The 26130-nt window shown below is 43.5% G+C and overlaps 1 protein-coding gene across 2 annotated transcripts in view; it reads right to left on the reverse strand.

The window, feature by feature from the left end:
- The window catches only part of TMEM132E (transmembrane protein 132E), a 727127-nt gene that overhangs the window by 35265 nt on the left and 665732 nt on the right, over positions 1-26130 (reverse strand). For both annotated transcript variants that reach the window (XM_073664968.1, XM_073664969.1), the window contains 2 exons: positions 8199-8391; positions 7846-7989 (listed from right to left, as the gene is read on the reverse strand). In XM_073664968.1, the coding sequence (XP_073521069.1) occupies positions 7846-7989; positions 8199-8391 (337 nt within the window). The remainder of the gene's footprint in view (positions 1-7845; positions 7990-8198; positions 8392-26130) is intronic.

Genomic DNA, 26130 nt, shown 5'->3' on the forward strand with positions numbered 1-26130 from the left:
GAGTGATGTGACTGGTCAACTCTGCATCTGTAGCCAACTGATGAACGAGCGAGCCATGCAGACACTGTCATCTGAAAACATTTGTGGTATGAATGTTTGCTATTCTGTTATATGTCAATTTGAAGAATAAATTTCATTGTCAATATGCCAGGGTTTAATGTTCAAAAGTAATGTAAACAAAATGGATTGAGCTGCGCTGCCGTTAAATTATAATGAAGAGACAGGCATCAACTTCTGCGGTTTATTGGTCAACGCGTTTCGAAGTTTCAAATCTCTGCATCTGGACAAAACCACGGTAATACCCTTTAATATTCAGCATATATCCTGAGGTTAATTTCTAGCGTGCTGATTTATGAATAAGGACAAATTGAAGTTTTTAACAGCTGGTTTTTCATTATTTGCATTATATAGGTCTCAAGCGAAAAAGTACAAACTTCTAAAGTGACATCGTGAGAAGTTGTAGAAATGTCAAAAAATCTGAACCATAACTAGAGGTGAAAAGAAGAAATGTGCAGCTTTTTTCTTTTATCCAGCAGCCATTTGTACGCAGTTCTTTCTATTTAAAATGCGCACAGTGAGCTAAGCCTGATGCATTAGTTTGACCTTAAAGGAGACCTTGCTAATCTCAGTGATGAATTGACAGCTTAGTTAAACAAGTGGAAGCAAAGTATTTTAAGTTCAACCTCGTGTGAGTTAACCCTGCGTACTGAGCAATCACAGCTCTGCATTAGGAAAGTTGCAGGTATCCATGGATACCTATTATCATTAAGGACATGTTCTAATAGTGGCCAAATGGAAGCAATTCCAGAGCAGAAGCCAGTCAGGTACAAATGGCTGAAGATGAGACACTTAGCTGATATTGTGCCAATTACAGATCACAGCAGCTAATCTTCTGTGTGACCTCATATCTTTTAGGAGCGACGTACACGAGAAACTACGGCTGGTGTTATGAATGATCATCATCATGCATTGTAATGAAGTCTGCAGACTACGGTGCTAATTATGTGATGCATTAATAGGGTGCGGCCCTCCATTAATACAGTACAAACTCTGCTTTTATCACTTCTGATAACATAGTATTAGAAGATAAGAAGCAAAATAACTATTTTTACTGGTTACGCTATCCAAAGTGATAACTTCAAACTCAACTTCTCTTAAAGGGATTGTCCAGGCTTGGGGTTCAAGTCTGGTGTCACTGGTTCAAATGATTCAAGACCATTTACAGTTTCCTATTCTACAAAATTGCCATATATCCATTAAAAAACAGATGCTGTACTGTGGCTCTGTGACTCAATTTTTTTTTTGCCCACCTATGGATGTGAATGGATGACTCTCATTTGACACACAGAAGATACTAGTGCATGCTGTGATATTTTTCACACACAGATTTAGTCAGTAAAACTAATCAGTCATCTGCAATGCCTCATTGATATAACAGTGCTGTGTGTTTTTTCATGGACAGCACTTGGATTGAAAGTACAGCCATGTGAACTTGACCTGAGTCAGGCTACAACACTGCGTTGCTGAAAGAGATCTAGCTACAAGGGCATAATGCTACCTAGCATACGTGCTTTGCTGACGGTATGCAGCATAATATCGTATGGCGTAGCATTACATGACATAAAACTACAATGACATGCCCTGCCACTTTGACTGACCGCTGGCTCTGCAAACTTATGCACTGCAGATCTGGCTGTCAGTCAAAGTGCCATCGCTCCAGTACGCCTTTATGACTGAAAGTCAGTAGCTCCCAGGAAAAATAAAGTTAATTTTCTGCCGGATCCAGTACTTTCAGTGCAACATCCGGGCAATTTCATAGCTATTAACCTACAGATTAAACCTATATCAGCAGGTTAATAGTGTTATCAGACATGACAGGTTCCCTTTTAGAGGGGTTGCAGATCCATCTTCAATACCCAGGAACACCATGGTTGTCCAAGAGGGTTAGAAAAAAGGGTCTGATTATTGTCTAAAAACAGTCCCTACTTTGTCCACTATTGTCTAAAAACAGTGCCTACTTTGTCCATTATTGTCTAAAAACAGTGCCTACTTTGTCCACCATTGTCTAAAAACAGTGCCTACTTTGTCCACCATTGTCTGAAAACAGTGCTTACTTTGTCCACCATTGTCTAAAAACAGTGCCTACTTTGTCCATTCGCTGTGCATAGAATAGACAATTAATGGGTCTGAGCTATAATACAGATACAATTCCTAAAGGAATGCAGTCCTGTTACTGGAGATATAAAGCAGACCCATCTAATCTATCTAATCACAAACAATACCACTCAGGTTTATTTATAGCTACATATAACACCACCGAGACCCCACATTATTAAATCCCTAAATGGCAAACTTATTTCTGCTCCATCTGTATGAATGCAATTATTTAGAATTAATTGCTTTTCCAATGTATTCATGTGTAATCATTCATTAAGCTACACCATGCGATATTATCTCCGTCACAATTATACGACTCGTCTATACAATCTAATAAAAAGGTTGAATAAACATTTTTTTTAATTTTCTTCCCAAAAAATTGTGTTTATTAGGAAATAGGTACCTGATTTTTAACAACGAAAAGTAAGCGACATAATTGAGTCTACTTAGGACGCTAGGTGTATCGCCTGTTTTCGGAGCAATCAATGATTCAGTTACCAATTCCTTCGCACTAGACTTTATTGTTATTGATGAATCAAGCGCACTTGAATTGATATTGCCACCTTTTTTTTAAAAAAAAAATTCTACTTCCAAATTGAAATAACTTACAAATCATTATTATTAATCACGCTGCTGCCGGTGAAATACAGCAATCTCTAGCAATAAATATTCCTGTAGCAGCAAGAACAGTTAACAAGCCAGATGACCCTGATCAGATTCATTTGCAGGCAGAAGCAGTAGGCTCTGGAATATTCACACAGGGTTTTTTTATGTATTATATCACCCCTGGAGTTCCCAGAATCACTGTTAGCAAGTGATATGTTTTATACATAGTCCACATAATCATATTAATGCTGTTCTATTATCCATCGAGAGCTATAGAAATTGGTGGGTATTAGACATAGTTTAAGAGCGATGATCAATGACAGTCATGGTGACTCTTATCTAGCTAACCTACCAGAAGAAATCTATGTAGGTCAGCAACCTAGAGATTAGAAAGACTTGACAGTGTGATTAGGACTGCAGAAAAGAAAATGTTGAGGCTCTGAAATTATAGTGTGCCCTTAGCCCAGCAGTGATGTGCTAACAGTCTTGAGAGCATAATTGGAAGGAAAGCTTGAGCATTTACCAAGCGTTGCCTTTATAGCAAAAAAAAAAAACACCAAAAGGATACACTGACCGCCCCAAGCCAAAAAAGCATAAAATGTGTTGATAGAAAGTGAAACTTCCAAAGTTAAAAGCTTAATAAGCTAAACAAACATTCCTGCATAACGTTCATGGACGCCGTACTGTGCAAAATTATTTTTAGAATATCATTGAATGTTCTTCACACAAAATATATGCAAAAAGTAAAATGTAAAAAAAAAATAAAACACTTTGATGGCAATTGTGTACTGGTTTCGGTAAACTATTGTGAACTATACAGTATGTGGATGAAAGCTGCTGATTCCCAGTTCTGGAACATGGTAAATTCAGATTGTTTAAGATTTAGGGCCCAATTCATCAGTTGCGTTTTAAAGTCATTATTATTCGTTTTTTATGTTTTGTTATTTGATGACATTTTTTTTTATGACAAATTCATCAACACAACGGATGTGGTTCATACATTTTGCACAAAGTAAAGAATGGTTTTCTTTTTGACCTTTATGTGCTTTTGTGACTTTTTAGTGCAAAAAGACACACATCTTGCAAAATGTCGCAAAAATTACTGTCTTAGATAGAATCTTTGCAATGGAGGACTGGAATACATTTGCAAAAAATGTTGTGACTTTTATGAAAAGCAACAAATGATGGATCAGGTGAAAACATCTGGAAACCTTAAACCATGCCCACAGTGGCAAGCTAAAATGATAAACTAATGATGAACACATATAAAATAGACTTAAAGGGAACATGTCACATAAAAAAACACTAGTAATCTGCAGATATGGGATAATCTGCAAGTTAATAGCGTTCTGAGCCTGCCCGGCGCCTGCACTTAGAGCCTCACTGCAGGGAGGAAATTAACTTTATTCCTCACAGCAGCATTCGGCTTTCTGTCATAGGGGTGGTGCCAGCTTGGTTTAAGTCACCGCTCAGTGTATAGAGAGTGGTGACTATAACCGTGCCCCCCCCTGATACTGACTGACAGCTGGCCCTAAAGCTGATGCTGCAGTCAGTGCTTGTGGTTACAGCCATCACTTTCTACACACTAAGTGGTGACTGAAACAACAACGACGCCATCCCAGTGACTGAAACCCAAACGCTATTTGGGGGAATAAAGTTCATTTTCTCCCGTCAGCAGAGCTCTAAGTGCGGGCGCCAGACTGGTTCTGAACACTATTAACCTGCAGATTATCTCAATAGTTGCAGGTTAAGAGAATTTTTTCATGTGTCAGGTTCCTTTTAAAAAAAGGCACAAATGGAAAAATGGATTTGTTGCAAACAAAAAAAGAGGCACCAAAATTTCATCAGAAAACAGATGCAAATGCTATAATGAATTGGGCCCTTAGTTTTTAATTATGACAGACCTGAAGAGCATTAGATTGGGCAACAGGTATTAGACAATTTGGCACATTAACTAAAAGCAGGTTAACATAGTGCAGTTTTTAATATATTGTTTTCAGCCAAATTGATAGAAAAAAATTGAACATTACATTTTCTTTCTTTATACCCTTTCTAGTCTTATAATCTTCTCCTAGCTTTAAGCTGTGTGCCCACTATGCGTTTTTTAAGCGTTTCCGCAAAGGCAATTCCGCTGCAGAAACGCTTAAAAAACACCTGGTAGAAGGCCTGCCATGTTCCCCAATGATAATCCGCATGTGCTGCGCACATGCTGCGGAAATTTCTGTTGCGGATTATCATTGCGGAAAAATCCGCAGCACTACTAATTATTTTGCGGAATCGCGGCATTTTTGCTGCCATTGACTTGCATTGGACCGCATGACATCCGCATCACTGCATCTGCACATGCGGATATCATGTGGTTCAATGTGCGGATGGTACCCGGGTTTGGAGAAGAGAAGACTCTCCTCCAGACCTGGGTACCATAGTACCTGTAAAAAAAAGAATAAAATAAAAAATATACATTATACTTACCTTCTGATGGCCCCGGTGTCCTTGTCCTGGCTTGCCGGCAGCTTGCGGTGGACTAAAAGGACCTGCCATGACGTCATTTAGTCATGTGACGGGCAAGCCAGGACAAGGACACTGGGGGCTATCAGAAGGCAAGTATAATATTTTTTATTTTTAACCATTCTTTAGGTCACACTGTATAAATCCATATGGATTTATATAGTGTGACCAAGTTGTCAAGCACTTTCCAAGTGATGCTAAAATCGCTTGGAAAGCGCTTGACAACCCGCATGCAGAAATGCAAGTGAAGAACGCTTCACATCCGCATGTCCCTGGCAGGAAAAACACATGTACAATCCACATGTACAATCCACATGTACAATCCGCATGCGTTTTTTCTGCCAGGGAGATGCAGGAACGCTCAGGAAAAATCCGGAGCATTTCTGCATCGTGGGCACATAGCCTTAAAGTCTGCATTAGTCTGGTGGCATACTGATACAGTGTAACATGTTCCGTATTTCCCAATGATGTTAACAAGATTATAATTTAAATCAATACATAAGGCTAGAGCCCCTCTGGGTTCTTTTGATGCTCAAGAGCAAGGGTTGTAGTAACATCAAAGCATTTCCATGTCTTGTGTATAAACTCAAGGCTCTACTCTTGGTGGAGAAAGTAGGAAGTACGGTTTTATGTAGATAGCTGTCAAAGTTGGTGCTGTTGCCTAAAGCTGCATTTACACTGCAAAATAATAGTGATTGAGCGTTGTTTTAAAAATGCTTGTTTCACGATTATCTTGCTGTGTAAACAGGCTGCCGATGACCCGATGAAAGAGCAAAATGCTCGTTCATTGGATGAAATGATCTTTTGTGCAGCACAAAAAATGATTGTCCTCGGACGCGTCGGCCTGTGTAGAGATGAGCAGATCTTTTGAAATTTGAATTTGCTGACTTGGCCAAATTTTCCCAATAAAATTTGAGCAAATCTCAATGCTGGAAAGCTGGTAATTGCTGCGAAAATACACATGGGGGAGAGGAGAGAAAGAACCCTGCTGACCATAAGAGCTTACACTCTATAGGAGAGAGACAGGACTCTGCTGACCATAAGAGCTTACAATTCACTTTAGAGAAAAAAAAGAGGACTCCACTGGCCATAAGAGCTTACACTCTACAGAAGAGAATGATTTATCCAGAGACTTAAGATGGAAAACAACTCTGCTGTATAAACTGTGCACCGCTGGGAAGTGCTAATCTCTGATGACCCCAAGTACTGACCACCACTGTACAAGGTATGAAAATATGTAAGATGTTACAGCTCCAGTGAATTATGGGGAAGCTTGTGAGGCAACGCAAAAGGACATTATCCCGCTGATTGATACTTCAGCAGCGTATGAACTGGTGCCCGACTTGTTTTTGAATCAAATCTCGAAATGTTTGAATTTGCATTAAATTGTCATTTTCGGGAAATATGACAAGAACGCGATCCTACTCAGATTGATTCGCTCATCTCTCGTCCTTTGTAGTATAGATCCTGTGTCCTGGATGCTGTATAGATTGCTCAGTGCGCATCATTTACTTTGGTCTTCCTGTGTAGACAGTCAATTAATCGACAGACTGGTCGTATTGTGCCACCAATGGGTCCATGTAAACGGACACTTATAGTCTTTTATCTGACTAGGAGCAGTATCCATACAGTGTGAATGTTCTGCTCAAGCTTAAAGAGTTTCTTCTAGTTAATCCAGATAACACTCAAATGTTAATAATATACAAAGATGTTAATTGTATTCCAGTATCTATACATAGTGACATACTGTAGCTAATTATCCTGCATTGTTGATTACCGGGAAAAGAAAAACTGCTTTACTCCAGCTGATAACTGCTAGGAAAGCTTCCTCATCTGCTATGAAGTAACTAGAGATGTCCATCTCATGTGTAACAGAACCGTGAAATGTTATTGGGAGATGACACACATACTGATTATAGAGGATAAGAACAGGGGTCGTGTATGCTACTTTAAAGAGCACACACCATACTCAAGAAGAAAATGGTACAAGATTCCACAAAAGACAACTCACCATTAAACCTCATTCACACATCCGTGTTGCACATAATGCATGCTCTATCTGTTTTTTTCATAGATACAACACCCAGCCATTAAAATCTATAGTGCTATTCACGTGTTCATGTTATTTAACGGACCATGTGTCCATTCAAAACTCTGAGTCTGTTTTTTAATATTTAATATTGCAAAGGATAGGAGAAGCATTGCAATTTACTTATTTATCCATCCATGAAAAGCACTGATGACACTGATGGGAAAACCAGACCCACGTATGACACATTGATCCAAAACACTGGTGACACCGATACCATTTTGTCATGTTCGTGTTTAAATATGGACGTGTGTATGAGGAGGACTTATATAAAGGTTAATAATTATCACAATTTCTGCTTTTCATCAGTGGAACCTCATTCCATGTTTTTCTTGTTTTTCTGTCTGGTCCTATGATTACTTGTCACACCTTTGACTGGCTCCCATTAAAATGCCAAGCCAACAGATCTCAACTCCAGCTTTCACTGACCTCCACACCAGCAGTGATTACCACCAACTATCTCCTCATGCCTTTGCCTCCATTACCTTGATGATGTCCTCATTGCTGGATTTACACTCTGTAAAAGAAGTGATATCAGTGATGACTCCAGACACTTCAATAGCCAGAACTTTCACTGGGATAGCCACTGTCCGGCCTGTTAGAATAGCTGTGTTAATTATCTCAGTGTCCTGAAAGTAAAAGATTAGCAATTATAAAAATGTGGATATCTATGCACCAGATATATAACATATTAGCAAAATATATGTGCAAAAACAGGTAATGAAAACAGAAATAGCTCCGTAATCGAGCATCAATATTACAGCTTTAAGATGCATAGAAACAAAATTTAAGCAAAGTTTTATTAATAAAAATCAAAGGATGAAAAAAGATGTCTTACCATAGCCAGAGGAACTATAGCTCGAATATCCTTCTGGATTACTGTCAGTTCTGTCACTGCTTTCTCCGTGTCAGATGGGGGTTTTTGACCTTGATATTCTAGATGCCACATTATACGCCTTTTAACAGACTGACTTGTGAAATTCTCCATCTCGAAGTCCAGCTGCATTATAGGGTTAATAGGTTCTTCAGTCCTAAATGTTAACAGGAAAACAATAAACTCGATAATTATATTAATTTGTTGTTTAGTACATCTACTGTAAATAATCACAAAATCATAAGCATAGGCAAATAAATATTAAACGTGTTTTGGGGCCTTGGGCTACAAGTCTGCAGTCACTCTACTCTACGTGACTGCAGACTTGTGAATCCTCACATCACACACACTGCGTGCTGTGAGAATTCTCCGATGGCGGCGCCGGTAGCGAGAATGTGGCCGGAATGTGGTCGGAAGTATGCAAGTGTGCGCGCTGTGAAGATTCACAAGTCTGCAGTCACTCTACTCTACGTGACTGCAGACTTGTGAATCCTCACATCACACACACTGCGTGCTGTGAGAATTCTCCGATGGCGGCGCCGGTAGCGAGAATGTGGCCGGAATGTGGTCGGAAGTATGCAAGTGTGCGCGCTGTGAAGATTCACAAGTCTGCAGTCACTCTACTCTACGTGACTGCAGACTTGTGAATCCTAACATCACACACACTGCGTGCTGTGAGAATTCTCCGATGGCTGCGCCAGGAGAGAGAATGTGGCCAAAATGTGGTCGGAAGTATGCAAGTGTGCGCGCTGTGACGATTCACAAGTCTGCAGTCACTCTACTCTACGTGACTGCAGACTTGTGAATCCTCACATCACACACACTGCGTGCTGTGAGAATTCTCCGATGGCGGCGCCAGGAGAGAGAATGTGGCCAGAATGTGGTCGGAAGTATGCAAGTGTGCGCGCTGTGAAGATTCACAAGTCTGCAGTCACTCTACTCTACGTGACTGCAGACTTGTGAATCCTCACATCACACACACTGCGTGCTGTGAGAATTCTCCGATGGCGGCGCCGGGAGCGAGAATGTGGACGGGAGAATGCAAGTGTGCGCTGAGAAGATTCACAAGTCTGCAGTCACATAGAGTGACAATAGACTTGTAGGACAACCAATGAAATACTAAAAGACTGTCTCTCTTGCTTATCTGTCTCTTTAAGTCTGATTGTAATAGACTTCATAAGAAATCAAATGAGCAAGTTAAAAAATACAAAAAACATGATTAAAGTGAATAAGTCTGAGAGTGATATTGTTGATTGCAGCGCTATTGACATGACATCATTAGTGTTGAGCGAGCACTAAAATGCTCGGGTGCTCGAAGCTCGGGCCGAGCTCACTGTGATACTCGGGTGCTCGACCGGAGCAACGAGCCCAATGTTAGTCTATGGGAGACCCGAACATTTTTGCGGCGGCTCCCCCGGCAGTCTGTAGAAAGCCTAAAAAGTGCCCAAAACGATAGTGACAGTGCTCAAATGACATGGGGAAAGCATGGGGATCGCCCCTGGAAGCATTTCTGACCCCCAGGTCACTGCTGTCAACAACGTGGTCAGAGGTATTAAGCCACTTTTACAGGCTCACAATAAAACGTTCAAAAACTAAAGTGAAAGTGCTTTCCTGTAAAATATGTTAACCCCTTAACGACCATGGGTCTTTCTGTTTTTGTGTTTTCCTTTTTTGCTCCCCTTCTTCCCAGAGCCAGAACTTTTTTAATTTTCGTTCAATATGGCCATGTGAGGGCTTATTTTTTGCGGGATGAGTTGTACTTTTAAACACCATTACTGGTTTTACCATATCGTGTGCTGGAAAATGGGAAAAAAATTCCAAGTGCAGTGAAACTGCAAAAAAAATGCAATTCCACAGTTGTTTTTTGGGTCCTTTTTTTACCACGTTCACAGATTGCTAAAACTGACCTGCCATCATTATTTTCCAGGTCGTTACGAGTTCATAGACACCAAACATGTATAGGTTCTTTTTTATTTAAGTGGTGAAAAAAAAATCCAAAGCTTGCTAAAAAAAAAAAAAAAAATGACGCCATTTTCCGAGACCCTTAGCTTCTCCATTTTTCTGGATCTGGGTCCAGGTGAGGGCTTATTTTTTGCGTGCCGGGCTGATATTTTTATTGATACCATTTTGGGGTAGATCCGATGTTTTGATCGCCCGTTATTGCATTTTATTGCAAAGTTGTAGCGACCAAAAAAACTTAATTCTGGCGTTTAAAATTTTTTTCTCGTTACGCCGTTTACTGATTGTATTAATTCTTCTTTTATATTGATAGATCGGGCGATTCTGAACGCGGCGATACCAAATATGTGTATGTGTTTTTTTTTTTATATATATATTTTATTTTGAATGGGGCGAAAGGGGGGTGACTTAAACTTTTATATATTTTTTATATTTTTTATTTTTTTTTAAACTTTTTTTTTACACTTTCTGCTTGCTTCTATAGTCTCCAGAGGAGACTAGAAGCAGCAGTTGTCTGATTGCTTCTACTGCATACAAGCGATGAGCAGATCGCTTGTATGCAGGAGAAATGCTCACTTGCTATGAGCGCTGACCACTAGGTGGCGCTCATAGCAATTGAGACATGACAACCACAGGCGTCTGCTGCAGACCCTGAGTTGTCATGCCCACCCATTGGTGACCCGTGATCACGTGACGGGGTCACTGATGGGCGGGGCTTAGGACTCCCGGAAGCGCGAGTTAAATGCCACTGTCAGAGATTTAACATGTTAACAGCCGAGGGTGGATTGCGATTCCAATAATCAGCTGACATGTGCTCGCTTCAGTGCGGGCTCACCGCCGGAAACCCCGCTGAACCGGCCTTCCCGACCTGGTGCGTACTATTACTGACCAGGTCGGAAAGGGGTTAAGGAACATCCTTTCCAGGGTAAAGACTTGTGTATAAGGTAAAATAAATAACCAAAAACAAAAATACTCCTCCACACCTTGGGCTATGTTCACAAGTAGCATTTTTTATGCGTTTTTGCACGTTTGTATTGCTTTCAACCGTGACAAATGCATTCACCGGGAAATGTCTTTTTAACATTTTACAACCTTATCTGGCCATGTGCTGTGTGACACATGCATATAGTGCTAAAAAGACATGGGAACAGCATGGGGAAGACCCCTGGAAGCATCTCTGACACCCAGGTCACTGCCTAAAAGTGTGCCCATCAGAAGTGATCCTTGCCGCATCAGAAGATGCAGACTTGCAACTATCCCCATGCAAGTCCTTGTCCCAGGGCAGTGTTCAATTGTACCTCCCCCATAACTTGCAATACAAGCGCAAGTATGCAGCCTGCCACCCACCCACCCCCAGGCTGCAATACCATACTGCTAGCTTGCTTGCACTTGAAATTGGGCCTCTTAGGCATGTGGAGGTGGAATCTGGCCACCACGTCATGGCTGCGTCGGTAGCCTGGTATTCATACTCAGTCCCCTGCCACCCGGCGGCCGGGTGTCCACGCTTGGTCCCCAGCCACCAGGGGGCGGCCGGGTGTCCATACTCAGTCCCCAGCCGCCCCGCGGCCGGGTGCCCACACACAGTCCCCAGCCGCGTGGGGGTGGCCGGGTGTCCTTAAATGGTCCCCAGCCGCCCCTATTTGTCCCGGTGCGCCTTATACACAAGCGCGCATACCAAAACATTACCTGTGCCCTCCCCAGTGCATTTAGTGGGAAGGACAGCCTAACCACAAACACGTGGACAAGTGAATGTGGCCAGGAATGGTCCATCTCATTGACGTCTTCACACTGGGTTAATATTGTGGAAGTCGGGACACAGTTGGACACTGGGATGCAACACGTCCTCCAGACATAGAGGATTGCGGGTCCTGGGTCAATCAGGCTTCAACACAAAGTTCAGAAGGTAGACAGCAGCAGTGGTCGGCCTCCTACACAATGAGTAAATTATTCATGATCATGAAGCCATCCACCTCCTTAGCTTTCTGTTCCTTGGAATGCAAGCGCATGTATGTAGTAGCACCTAGGCCTGAGGTGGTCAGTGTTTTGGCGCATATTCTACCTCCTTCGAGGATTGCTGGATGTTTTCCTGCTACTATCCCAGTTCTATGACTCCCGTTAAAACAAAGCTTCAGGTGATGAATGATGGATGAGGTGGTGGCAAAGGAGAAAGAGCAGGAGGAACAGGGACCATTCACATCAATATCAGGCCAGCCAACCACACATGTCTTGTAGGATATGTTTCTGTACCAAAAGGAGCGGTTCAGCTACACAGTTATAAGGCATACAGTGAATGCAATGCCTACCAAAAATTTCAAGGCACTCCAATGCCCCTTGGAAGTGACATGGAGGTCAGAGGGCCTTAACTAAACCGTTTTTTCCATTTATAGCAACTGGGTCTCCTGTACACTGTTGGCCTAAGCAAGGAATGGAAGGCTTTCCAAAAATTATTAGGCAATGCAATGCCCCTTGAAACAGACGTGGATTACAGCATATTAAAAACCTTCTACCCATTATTGGGGAGTGGGTCTCCCTTAGTGTTCGCCTATGCATTGAAAAGCAAAAGCTGACAAAAATTAGGAGGAAATGCAATGCCCGTTGCAAGAGTCGTGGAGGTTAGAGGTAATTAAAAACAACATGTCAATGCCCCTTGGAAGAGCTGTGGAGTTCAGAGTGGTTTAACAAGACTGTTTTAATGCCCCTTAGAAGAGACGTGGAGTTAAGAGTGGTTTAACAAGACAGTTTTAATGCCCCTTGAAAGAGATGTGGAGGTCACAGTAGCTTAACAAGATGGTTTTAATGCCCCTTGGAAGAGACGTGGAGTTCAGAGTGGTTTAACAAGACAGTTTTAATGCCCCTTGGAAGAGTGGTGGAGGTTACAGTGGAATAAAAAGACAATATCAATGCCCCGTGGAAGAGACGTGGAGGTCACAGTAGCTTAACAAAGACGGTTTTAATGCCCCTTGGAAGAGTGGTGGAGGTCGCAGTGGAATAAAAAGACAATATCAATGCCCCTTGGAAGAGTGGTGGAGGTTACAGTGGAAAAAAAAGACAATATCAACGCCCTGTGGAAGAGACGTGGAGGTCACAGTAGCTTAACAAGATGCTTTTAATGCCCCTTGGAAGAGTGGTGGAGGTCGCAGTGGAATAAAAAGACAATATTAACGACCCTTGGAAGAGACGTGGAGGTCACAGTAGCTTAACAAGACGATTTTAATGCCCTTTACAAGAGAAATGCAGTACAGCATATTAAAAACATTATTCCCATTATTGGGGAGTCGGTCTCCCATAGTCTTTGCCTATGCCTTCCAAGCAAAAGCTGCCAAAAATTAGGAAGGGGGAACTTGCAATGTCCCTTACAAGAGCCATGCAGTACAGCATATTAAAAACATTATTCCCATTATTGGGGAGTGGGTGTCCCATGGTATTTGCTTATGCTTTACCAGCAAAAGCAGCCAAAAATTAGGACGGAGGAACTTGCAATGCTGGCAACATGGACCACGGTCACCCTGGTGGTATAGTGGTCATGGAGGTTGAGGATAAGGAGAAGAGCAAAAAACAGCCGAAATGAGGAAGCGTATACCCATGTGTGGGTGTGAAGCGATGCATGGGAATACACCTCCCGAAATAACACAGTGGATTTGACTTTATGTTACTCTGCTGTCATTTGGTGGTGATGAGAAGTCTGGCCCAATCCAGCCCTTGTTCATTTTGATAAGGGTCAGCTTGTCAGCATTGTCAGTTGACAGGCGAGTGCGCTTATCAGTTATAATTCCCCCAGCGGCACTAAAAACACGCTCCGATAGCACGCTAGCGGCAGGGCAGGCCAGGACCTCCAAGGCGTACAGAGCGAGTTCATTCCAAGTGTCCAGCTTGGATACCCAATAATTAAAAGGCACAGAGGAATCACGGAGGACACTGGTACGATCGGCAAGGTACTCCCTCACCATCTTTTGAAACTTTCCACTCCTTGTGAGAGTACCCCGCGCCTCAGGGCCTGTAAGCTGGGCGGGTGTCAGAAAACTGTCCCAGAATGTTGACAGCGTTCCCCTGCCTCGGCTGGATTGGAGTTGCATCTCTCTCGCCTGTACGCCTTGGTTGGGCAACGAACTGTGACCTCTGCCGTTAGCGTGTTCAGATGGGAATTTTTTTAAGAGTTCTCCAGCAAGGGCCTTCTGGTATTGCCCCATTCTTGTAGACCTCTCCACCTCAGGAATAAGAGAGTGAAAGTTCTCCTTGTAGCGGGGGTCTACAAGTGTCACCAACCAGTAATGACTGTCACCCAACATTTTGACAACGCGAGGGTCACGGTTAAGGCAGCGTAACATAAAGTCAGCCAGACTGGTAACGGGCAAGATTTCCGTGTCCTCACCAAGATGACGACTGACCATGCTCTCCTCCTCCTCCTCTTCCTCCTCCCCCCTGTCCTCAGGCCACCCACGCTGAACCGACGGTATGACACTTGTACAGGTACTACCGTCTACAACGCATGATAGCAGCTCCTGTTCTTCCTCCTCCTCCTCCTCTCCCTCATTGTCCCCCAATGCACGTTGGGATGAGATGAGGCTGGGCTGTGTGTAATCGCCCGCTACGGCTTCTTGATCCATCTCATCGTACTCTGGCTGCAATGCCTCCTCTTTATTTCTCTGCAGAGAGCGTTGCAAAAGACAGACAAGTGGGATGCTGACACTAATGATGGCGTCATCGCCACTCACCATCTTGGTGGCCTCCTCAAAGTTTGTCAGGATGGTACATATGTCAGACATCCAGGTCCACTCCTGAGGTCTTATGTGTGGAGTCTGACCTGAATATCGACGGCCTTGTTGCAGCTGGTACTCCACAACTGCTCTCTTCTGCTCACAAATCCTTTGCAACATGTGGAGGGTAGAGTTCCAACGTGTGGGGACATCACAAACGCTGCTGCAACACAGCAAGGGCGGTGGAAGCTGTAGCTGACTTGCAAAAATGAGCTGACAGGCGGCGTACTTTCACGAGCAGATCTGGCAACTCGGGGTACGATTTAAGAAACCGCTGAACCACGAGGTTAAGTACATGAGCCAGGCATGGTACGTGTGTGATCTCACCTCGCCTCAGAGCCGACACCAGGTTACGGCCATTGTCACACACGACCATGCCGGGATGTAGGTTCAGCGGTCTCAGCCACAGATCTGCCTGCTCTTTCACAGCTGTCCACAACTCACAAGCAGTGTGAGGTTTATCACCTAAGCTTATGAGCTTCAGCACAGCCTGTTGCCGCTTGGCGGAGGCAGTACTGCAATGCTTCCAGCTTGTAAATGATGTGGTGATATCTGAGATGGAGGCTGAACATGAGGAGGAGGAGGAGGAGGAGGATGCGCAGGAGCTGTACACTGTGGGGCAACTCTGACTGACATAGGGCCCGCAATCCTCGGTGTGGGGAGGATGTGTTCCGTCCCAAGGTCCGACTGGGTCCCGGCTTCCACTATGTTTACCCAGTGTGCCGTCAGAGAGATGTACCGTCACTGGTCACAAGCACTTGTCCACGTGTCCATTGTCAGGTGGACTCTCCCAGTAACTGCGTTGTTGAGGGCACGGCAGATGCTTTGGGACACGTGCTTGTGTAGTGCGGGGATGGCACACCGGGCAAAATAGTGTCGGCTGGGGACCGAGTACCGAGGGACGGCCACCGCCATAAGATTGCGGAAGGATTCCGTCTCCACCAGCCTAAAAGGCAGCATTTCCAATGCAAGCAGTCGTGAAATGTGCGAATTTAGGACTGTGGCCTGTGGGGCGTTAGCTGCGAATTTCCGCTTTCATTCAAAGGTCTGGGATAAGGACAATTGAACGCTGCGGTGGGACGTGGACGTGGACGTTGATGCTGTTTCTTGAGAAACTGCCATAACAAGTGAAGACTGAGAGGAGGGGGCATCTTTACATGCAGTATGGACAGGGGATTGCCTTGCACACACAACAGGGGGTTCTTTTGCACGCACAACAGTGGAAGAAGCAGTGGTGACACCCTCTGACACTGGTCGTGGACCCTGGGTTTCGCCCCACAAAGTCGGGTGCTTTGCTGCCATGTGCCTGATCATGCTGGTGGTGGTCAGGCTGGTAGTTTTGTCACCCCTGCTGATGCTGGCATGGCAGGTGGAACATATGGCCTTTTTGGGGTTTTCAGCAGAGTCTTTAAAAAAATTCCAGACTCTGGAAGACCTACCGCTTGTACTGGCAACGTCCCTCGTGTTGGTGTTACGGGGAACGGTTGTCTGCCTTCTGTCTGCGGCCACCACACTGCTTCTTCCTGCCTGTTGGGGTACTCTGCCTCCCTCCCCCTGTGTGCTGCTGGCCTCACTCTGCATGTCCTCCTTCCACGTTGGGTCAGTTACTAGATCATCCACCACCTCCTCCTCTTCCACTTGCGCACCACGATCCTCCTCACTTCCTGGCAATTGTGTCTCGTCATCGTTCACCTCTTGTGACAGATTGTCAACGTCGACTTCCTGTGGCCGTGGCTGTTCAAATATTTGGGCATCGCAACATGGGATCTCCTCTTCCACCACTTCAAGCGGATCAGGCGAGGGGCACAAATATGGAAATGGACCAGTGAACAGCTCTTCAGAGTGTCCAAGTGTGGGATCACCTGCTGTCTGACGACACTCGGCATGGTGGGAGGAAGGAGCATCAGGGTGAGGAGGAGTATGCGGTCGAGACTCACGGCTACTAAGAGTTGACCGTGTGGAAGACAGACCGGAGGTGGTGGTGCCCAGGTAACTGGAAGTATTGTCTGCTATCCAATTAATAACCTGTTCACACTGATCAGTTCTCAATACTGGTGTTGTTCTGTGCTTCCCTAGTAATTAGGTCAAGAAGTGGGAGCGAGAAGATGTGGCTGTTGGTTGTGGCACATTTTCACCTTGGCCACGGCCCCGTCCTCTGCACGAACCATCACCAGAACGTCCACTTCCACGTCCCTTGCCACGCGCCTTGCCCATTGTAAATGAAGTAAAATAGCTTACACTTGCACTATCAATGGAAAAAGGGTAATAAAGAGTAGATTAGAACTGTGGAAGAGGAAAACCACAGTTATTGTTTACTGGGGTATACCACACTTTTTTAAATAGAGATATTTGCGGCTAAACAGTGAGCGACACACTCAAACTGCTTTTTTTTAGATACCAAAGGCCCAAAACTGGATGGTACAGCGATTTGACCCGTGGAACTGCGAAACCACACTGGGATGTCGGGCCTACACAAGACTATTTTCAACAGATATATTTTTGTGTCACAACAGTCAGGAGACACTACTGTTTTTCTTTACGGAAAAAACTACCAAAACCTGAATAATAGAGATTTTTTACCGTGGGATGGCAAAACCACAGTTATTGTTTACTGGGGTATACCACACTTTTTTAAATAGAGATATTTGCGGCTGAACAGTGAGCGACACACTCAAACTGCTTTTTTTTTAGATACCAAAGGCCCAAAACTGGATAGTACAGCGATTTGACCCGTGGAACTGCGAAACCACACTGGGATGTCGGGCCTACACAAGACTATTTTCAACAGATATATTTTTGTGTCACAAAAGTCAGGAGACACTACTGTTTTTCTTTATGGAAAATATACCAAAACCTTAATAATAGAGATTTTTTACCGTGGAACAGCAAAACCACAGTTATAATTTACTGGTGTATACCAGACTTTTTTGAATATATATATATTTGCGGCTGAACAGTGAGCGACACACTCAAACTGTTTTTTTTAGATACAAATGGCCCAAAAGTGGATAATACAGAGGTTTGAACCGTGGAACTGCAAAACCATACTTGTATTTATCGGGCCTACACCAGACTATTTTCACCAGATATATTTGTGTCTGAAAAATCAGGGAGACACTATTATTTTTTTTTTTTACAGCAAAAAATGCAAAAAGCAGGATAATAGAGATTTTTTACCGTGGAACAGCAAAAACACACTTCTGTCTCTCTGGCCTACACCAGACTACTTTCAACAGATATATTTGTGTCTGAAAAATCAGGGAGACACTATTATTATTTTTATACAGCAAAAAATGCCAAAAACAGGATAATACAGATGTTTTACCGTGGAACATCAAAACCACAGTAATAATTTACTGGTGTATACCAGACTATTTTAAATATATATATTTGTGGCTGAACAGTGAGCGACACACTCAAACTGTTTTATTTAGATACAAATGGCCCATAGAACTGCAAAACCACACTTCTATTTCTCTGGCCTACACCAGACTATTTTCAACAGATATATTTGTGTCTGAAAAATCAGAGGCACACTTTTTTTTTTTGGGGGGGGGGGGGGACACCAAAAGGTTAATAAGATGGGTATTTGTACATTGTGAAGGAGGAAAAAAAAAAGAGGATTTAGATAAAAAAAAGGATTTTTCCTGGCCCCCGGGACCTGGAGCTAAGTCCAGCAATTTCAGCAACAGGAGCAGCACACAGGTCTGTAATGCAGCGTTTTCTGGTATAACCACTGCGTCTCCTATACAGCCTGCCTGCCTGCCTGATATACCTGGGATGGATATTAGTCCTGAGAAGGACTGTTTGTTTGTTCTGGCAGCCTTTACAGACCCTACACTAACTATTTTGCAGGATATATCTCTCCCTAAATCAGCAGCGCTGTCCCTACACTGTCTGATCCGGAGCGACTGTGTCCAAGATGGCGGCGCCCGGTTTTAAATACTCGAGGTGACGCTGTGCGGCCAGCCAATCACTGTAATGCCCACAAACAACATGGCTGCGGCATTACAGTGACTGGCTGGCAATCCCTGCATGTTCATTGGCTCTGTAAAGAGCGCCAAACATGCAGGTCGGAGACCGGAGCTCCCGCCCGAGTAACCCGGAAATGCTCGGTGCTCGCCGAACATCCCGAGTAGCGTGATGCTCGGGCGAGTACCGAGCAGTGTCGAGCATGTTCGCTCAACACTAGACATCATCGCTGCAGCCGGCAAACAATCACCGGAGCACCGGTGGAAACAAAGGGAGAATGCTGAGAGAGGAAAACCACTTTTAATGCAACAATATATACGTTTTTTCTCAAGCATACAGAACATATAAGGACTCCTCTTGCTGTACAAGTTCCTTGCCCACGGCAACACCGTGTGTATAAGACCTTTGGTTTTCACAATAATGAACATTTTCTTGACCTTTGTTACTTAATATGAAATTTTGAAAGCCAGAAGTAAAGAACTCTGAGTCAATAAAACATTTCTCTTCAATTTATTCTACCTAACAGGTGAGAGTTTTAAGCTGGATGCCTGCTGAGGGGGAATTACATGAGATTGTGCCTACTCAACAATATTACAGCATGACATTGGTAGAAGATCAGAAAGTCGTGATCCCAGCACAGTATCTCCAATCAACTCACACTATCAGTTTGGGTCTCACACCTAGTCAAAAATCCCTTATATTAACTGTAACTTTACAGCTATCATTTTTGTGGAGCTCCAAAACATTAGTTCTCTAAATGCCATATAACACAGAACGAGAAACCTCTTTAGTAAGTGACTTATCGGTAGATAAGGAGGCCACCATAGCAGTAAGTACAGTACAATTTATGCTGTGATACTCCGTCAACAAGAAAAAAAAAAAAGTTTTATTTTTAAAGAAGCACTCCTCCCATCAAAGTTTTTACCCTCTCAATCTATTGCAATCATCATATTATACAGCACTGTTTACTTACAATTGCTCTTTTTTCCCTTCTACACAGCTAAATCTTCTCTTTTGTCTTCTCTATGTAGAAACAGGAAGACTTTTTTTACAGCAAAAATTATTCCCCTCTTAAACTCCTGACCAGCTGCTCCCCCTCCCCCCTTCCAGGGACTTTTGCAGTGACTCATAACTTACGCAGGGAAAATTGATTTCTGTTTCTATGTAGAGCTTAGAAGGATTCAGCTACTCAGTTTTTAATCACGTGATGACATAGACCGGATGGAAAAGAGAAGAATTAGCTGGGTAGAAGAGTAAAATGAACAATTGTAAGTACACAGTGCTATATAATAAGATGATTGCAATATATTAAGAGGATGAAAACTTTGATGGGATGAGTGCTTCTTTAACATTGCACCTTAGCTAAACTACTGTTTACAAAAAAAAACAATGGCAGCTTTATTATGTAACTTTGTGTATACTTAACAATGGGAATAATGAGATGTACAGTAAAGCCAATCAAATTAAATGTATGAAAGAGTTGAGCAAAAAGAGTGACAGGACAGTACTCTGTGGCAGCTGGACCATGGTCCAGTGAACTTCCCCAGCGGGCACTCCAATGCCGGCATCCAGATGCCTCTAGTGATTACTTGACCCCTAGGATAACCTGACATCTAGTGATGACCAAACGCGCTCGCCACTGCTTGATACTCGCCCGACCATCACTGTGCTTGACATGCTCAGCGCTCGACGAGTATTTCAGGGTTGCTCGGGTGGAAACTCGGGTCCCCTCCCTGCATGTTTGGCGCTCTTTAGAGAGCCAATGAACATGCAGGGATTGCCTGCCATGCACTGTAATGCCGTAGCCATGTTAGTTGTGGGCATTACAGTGATTGGCTGGCCACACAGCGTCAACAGGTGATAAGACCGGGCGCCGCCATGCTCGTCACAGTCTACCCAGGAATCAGGCAGAGTAAGGAGAGCTGCTGTTATGATCTGCTACAAGCACTAAGGAAAGAAAGGAGATCTGTCCCTACAATAGAACTAAGCTAGAACCCTACGATGTAAAGGGGAACCTGATCCTGCGATCAGACCCGCTAAAGTCCTCGGCTAGTCTGTATGAAGACCTATAGATGCAAGGAAGGGATCCCTACAAGAACTAAGGACTGGGATAAAGTTGGACACCTCCTAGCAGAAATTGTAGCAGGAAAAGACAAACACACAACATAGAACATAAAGGTCCGAAGACCTAGCTAAACTGACTGAGAAAGGTAACTAAGCACCAAGTTAACTTAAGAGTAGAAATTACAATGAAGTCCAGCAAGGCCAGGAGGGCGGAGCGGGATTAAATAGGCAAAAAGGTCATGTGACCAGCAAGATAGAAAAAACCTAACAGGAGAGTTCTAACAGTACCCCCTCTTCTATGAGGATCCTCCAGATCCCCTAGGCCCAGGCTTATCAGGAAACCTCTTGTGAAACGCTCTGACAAGTCTGGAAGCAGAAACATCATCCGTCCTCACCCATGAGTTATCCTCGGGTCCGAAACCCTTCCAAGCGACGAGATACTGCAAACTCCCTCTATACTGTCTAGAATTTAGGATGCGGGAAATTTCATAGTCCTCGTCCTCCACCACCGGAGGAACAGTGGCAGAGGCGTCTCCATCCGACACATAAGCTCTTTTCAACAGAGAAACATGAAACACCGGATTAATCTTCCAGGAGGTAGGAACCTCCAACCTAACAGCAGATTGGTTAACTACCTGAAGCACCTAAATGGGCCCTACAAACTTGGGACCCAATTTTTTCGAAGGAATACTCAACCGCAGATTCTTAGAGGACAACCAAACCATGTCACCAATAGCAAACAAAACCTCTTGCCGTTTCCTATCAAAGTACCTCTTAGATTTTTTGTTAGCCTCCTGAAGATTACCACGCACATCCATCCAAACTCTCTCCAAATCACCGGAAAAACTCTCCTCCTCAGGCACAGCCGATACCAATTTGGAGAATGACCCAAAAGACGGATGTCTCCCAAAACAACAAAAAAAAGGCGAACAACCAGCAGAAGAGGAAGTATGGTTGTTAAGAGCAAACTCAGCAAGTGGCAGAAACTCAGACCACCCCTCCTGATTGTCTGCCACAAAACAACGCAAGAACTGCTCAACATCCTGATTCTTTCTTTCTGTCTGGCCATTAGACTCAGGATGATATCCGGATGAAAACGACAAATGAACTCCCAACCTGTCACAAAAAGCACGCCAAAAACGAGCCACGAACTGAGGTCCCCTATCCGAAACAATGTCAGTAGGAACGCCATATAGTCTGACAATTTCCGTGACAAAGGCCTTAGCGAGTGTCTTAGCGCAGGGCAGTTTGATGAAAGGAACCAAGTGACACATCTTGCTAAAACGGTCCAAGACCACCAAGATGACTATGAAACCCTCAGAGGAGGGAAGGTCAGTAATAAAGTCCATAGCCAGATGTGTCCAAGGTGCACTAGGAACCTCCAGAGGGCAAAGCAACCCCGCTGCAGGAGTATGTGAAGACTTAGATCTAGCACACACCGTACATTGACGCACCCACTTAATGACTTCCTTCTGCCATCCAGGCCACAAAAAACTGCGACCCACAAGTCTCTTGGTCTCAGAAATTCCTGGATCACCTGCCAACTGAGACTCATGACACTCAACAAACAAATCTCTCCTAAAGGTCCTAGGCACAAACAACCTCCCATGGGGAGTGTTAGATGGGGCATTCTCCTGTGCTTTAAGAATCTCATCTTCCAAAAAGGAGTCCAATGCAGCAATCACAACACCTTCTTGTAAAATGCTCCCCTCCTCCTCAGCGCCGACCATGGGAGAAAAGCTGCGAGACAAAGCATCAGCTTTAACATTCTTGGTACCCGGGATGTAAGTAACGGAAAAATTAAACCGCGAGAAAAAAAGTGCCCACCTAGCCTGACGGGCATTCAAGCGCTTGGCAGCATCAAGATAGATCAGATTTTTATGATCAGTGAAAACCTGAATGGGAAATTCAGCACCTTCCAAGAGATGACGCCAGTGTTCAAATGCGAGTTTAATAGCCAGCAATTCCCGATTACCAATATCGTAATTAAGTTCAGTCTCAGAAAAATTTTTTGAAAAAAAAGCACAGGGATGTACTCCATCCTTGTATTTCTGAGACAACACCGCACCGACCCCCACCGAAGAAGCATCAACCTCAACCAAAAACGGCTTAGTCACATCAGGCTGCATAAGGATGGGAGCAGAGCTGAACCTCTCCTTTAGAAGCACAAAAGCTTCAATGGCCTCAGTAGTCCACTGAACCGCATTAGCACCTTTCCTGGTGAGATCGGTCAGTGGTTTGACAATAATAGAAAAATTTTTAATGAATTTTCTGTAATATTTGGCGAAACCCAAAAACCTCTGTATCGATTTCAAACCAATAGGCCTAGGCCATTCCTGAACCGCCTGAACCTTCACAGGGTCCATCTCAAAGCCCTCGCTGGAGATAATGTAGCCCAAAAAACTAATTCTCTGTACAGCGAACTCATATTTCTCCAGCTTAGCAAAAAGCGAATTGTCCATTAATAACTGTAATACCTCACGTACGCTCCGCCAATGAGACTCCAGATCCGGCGAATAAATCAAAATGTCATCCAAATACACAACCACATTTTTGCCGATCAAAGGTCTAAGGATGTCATTAATAAGATTCTGAAAAAATGCTGGAGCATTGGTAAGACCAAAAGGCATAACCAGGTTATCAAAATGACCCACAGGAGTGTTAAAAGCAGTTTTACATTCATCACCCTCCTTCATGCGCAACAAATTGTATGCCCCCCGGAGATCAATTTTAGAGAACCACTTGGCCCCCACTAACTGGTTAAATAAATGAGGAATCAATGGCAGTGGGTAAGGATTGCGTACAGTAATTTTATTAATCTCACGAAAATCCAGACAAGGACGTAAACCGCCGTCCTTTTTTTAACAAAAAAAAATCCAACAGCCACAGGAGACTTTGAAGGCCTAATGTGACCGGCGGCCAAGCTTGTCTGTATGTATTCCTCTAAAGCCTTTCTCTCAGGAATAGTAAGATTAAATAAACGACTTTTAGGAAGAGTCGCTCCAGGGACAAATTCAATGGTACAATCATAGTCTCTATGGGAGGCAAAATTTGTGACTCCTCCTCAGAAAAAACTCTTCAAAAATCCTGAATAGGTACAGATAATTCCCCTTTTTCCACTGCAGCAATACGTCCGTTACAACACTTGTCATAACACTTAGGGCTCCAGGACTTAATTTCATTGGTAGACCAATCCATTACAGGATTGTGTAATTTTAACCAGGGTAACCCCAAAATTACTGGAGAAGGCAAATTATTTAATACCACCAAATCCAAATTTTCTTGGTGAATACCATTAATAGTGAGGGGAAATTCACAGACCTTGTGAGTAACACTCTTCAAGGGGGAGCCATTGACAGAAACCACAGCAATAGGGGATGACAAAGGTTTGGGTTTTAATTTAAGTTTTTCCAAGAATCCCCCATCAATCACATTCAGAGTAGAACCACAATCCACAAATATCCGAAATTCAATTAATTCTTCCTGAGCAGCAGTAGTAGCAGAAAGAAATACCCCCTTAGTATTTAAACAGGCAATACGGGCGTAACTGACCTTTTTTTTTTTCTTTGTTCATACGAAGCACACAGTTCTTAATAAAATGGTCAGATTTCCCGCAATAAAAGCACAAACCTTCAGAAGATCTGCGGTCTTTTTCCTGAGAGCGGGGTGCCTTCGCCCCAATCTCCATCGGCTCTCCAATGTCAGTACAGACCCTCTCAAGACTCGGAGCTGACATGGCAGAGGATTTACTCTCATTAACCCTTGCACGCAGTCTCCTGTCCACCCATATAGCTAATTGCATTGCCTCCTGCAAGTTTCCAGATGTGGGATAAGCAATCAGCAAATCCTTAACCCTTTCACCTAGCCCCGCAATGAACAAACTTTTCAAAGCTGAATCGTTCCACCCCACCTGGGCAGACCACCGATGGAAGTGAGAACAATATTTTTCCACATTACCTGATCCCTGCCTCAAACGTCTCAATTCAGTCTCAGCTGATGAGACACGATCAGGATCATCATACAACAAACCCAAAGCAGAAAAAAAACTATCCACTGAAAAGTGACATTATGAACCCTATGTGCTGTGATTCATCACCAGAGGATCTGGGTCTCACACGAAAATACAACAAACAAGCATTTTTAAAGGAAAAAAATTCTTGTTGATCACCAAAAAATAAATCAGGCAAACGTACCTTTGGCTCCACAAAATGTGCTCCAGAACAGCTACTCACGTGTTGTTGGAGCTCGGCCACCTCCAGAGAGAGTCCCTGCAGGCGTTGAGACAAATCCTTAACCGACACCATGATGGAAACTGGAAGTCTTTCCTTAGAGATATTTTTTTTTTAGGCTGGACTTACTGTTATGATCTGCTACAAGCACTAAGGAAAGAAAGGAGATCTGTCCCTACAATAGAACTAAGCTAGAACCCTACGATGTAACGGGGAACCTGATCCTGCGATCAGACCCGCTAAAGTCCTCGGCTAGTCTGTACGAAGACCTATAGATGCAAGCAAGGGATCCCTACAAGAACTAAGGACTGGGATAAAGTTGGACACCTCCTAGCAGAAATTGTAGCAGGAAAAGAAAAACACACAACATAGAACATAAAGGTCCGAAGACCTAGCTAAACTGACTGAGAAAGGTAACTAAGCACCAAGCTAACTTAAGAGTAGAAATTACAATGAAGTCCAGAAAGGCCAGGAGGGCGGAGCGGGATTAAATAGGCAAAAAAGGTCATGTGACCAGCAAGATAGAAAAAACCTAACAGGAGAGTTCTAACAGCTGCAACTGAATCATGGTGACATTTGCTTCTTCATAGTTAGTATAGATATTCCACAACATATTATATATATATACAGTACAGACCAAAAGTTTGGACACACCTTCTCATTTAAAGATTTTTCTGTATTTTCACGACTATGACATTCACACTGAATGCATCAAAACTATGAGTTAACACATGTGGAATTATATACTTAACAAAAAAGTGTGAAACAACTGAAAATATGTCTTATATTCTAGGTTCTTCAAAGTAGCCACCTTTTGCTTTGATGACTGCTTTGCACACTCTTGGCATTCTCTTGATGAGCTTCAAGAAGTAGTCATCGGAAATGGTCTTCCAACAATCTTGAAGGAGTTCCCAGAGA

This window comes from Phyllobates terribilis, unplaced genomic scaffold (genome assembly GCF_046119375.1).
Source record: "Phyllobates terribilis strain yellow unplaced genomic scaffold, ASM4611937v1 Scaffold_2__4_contigs__length_985480577, whole genome shotgun sequence".
Classification (NCBI taxonomy): Eukaryota; Metazoa; Chordata; class Amphibia; order Anura; family Dendrobatidae; genus Phyllobates; species Phyllobates terribilis.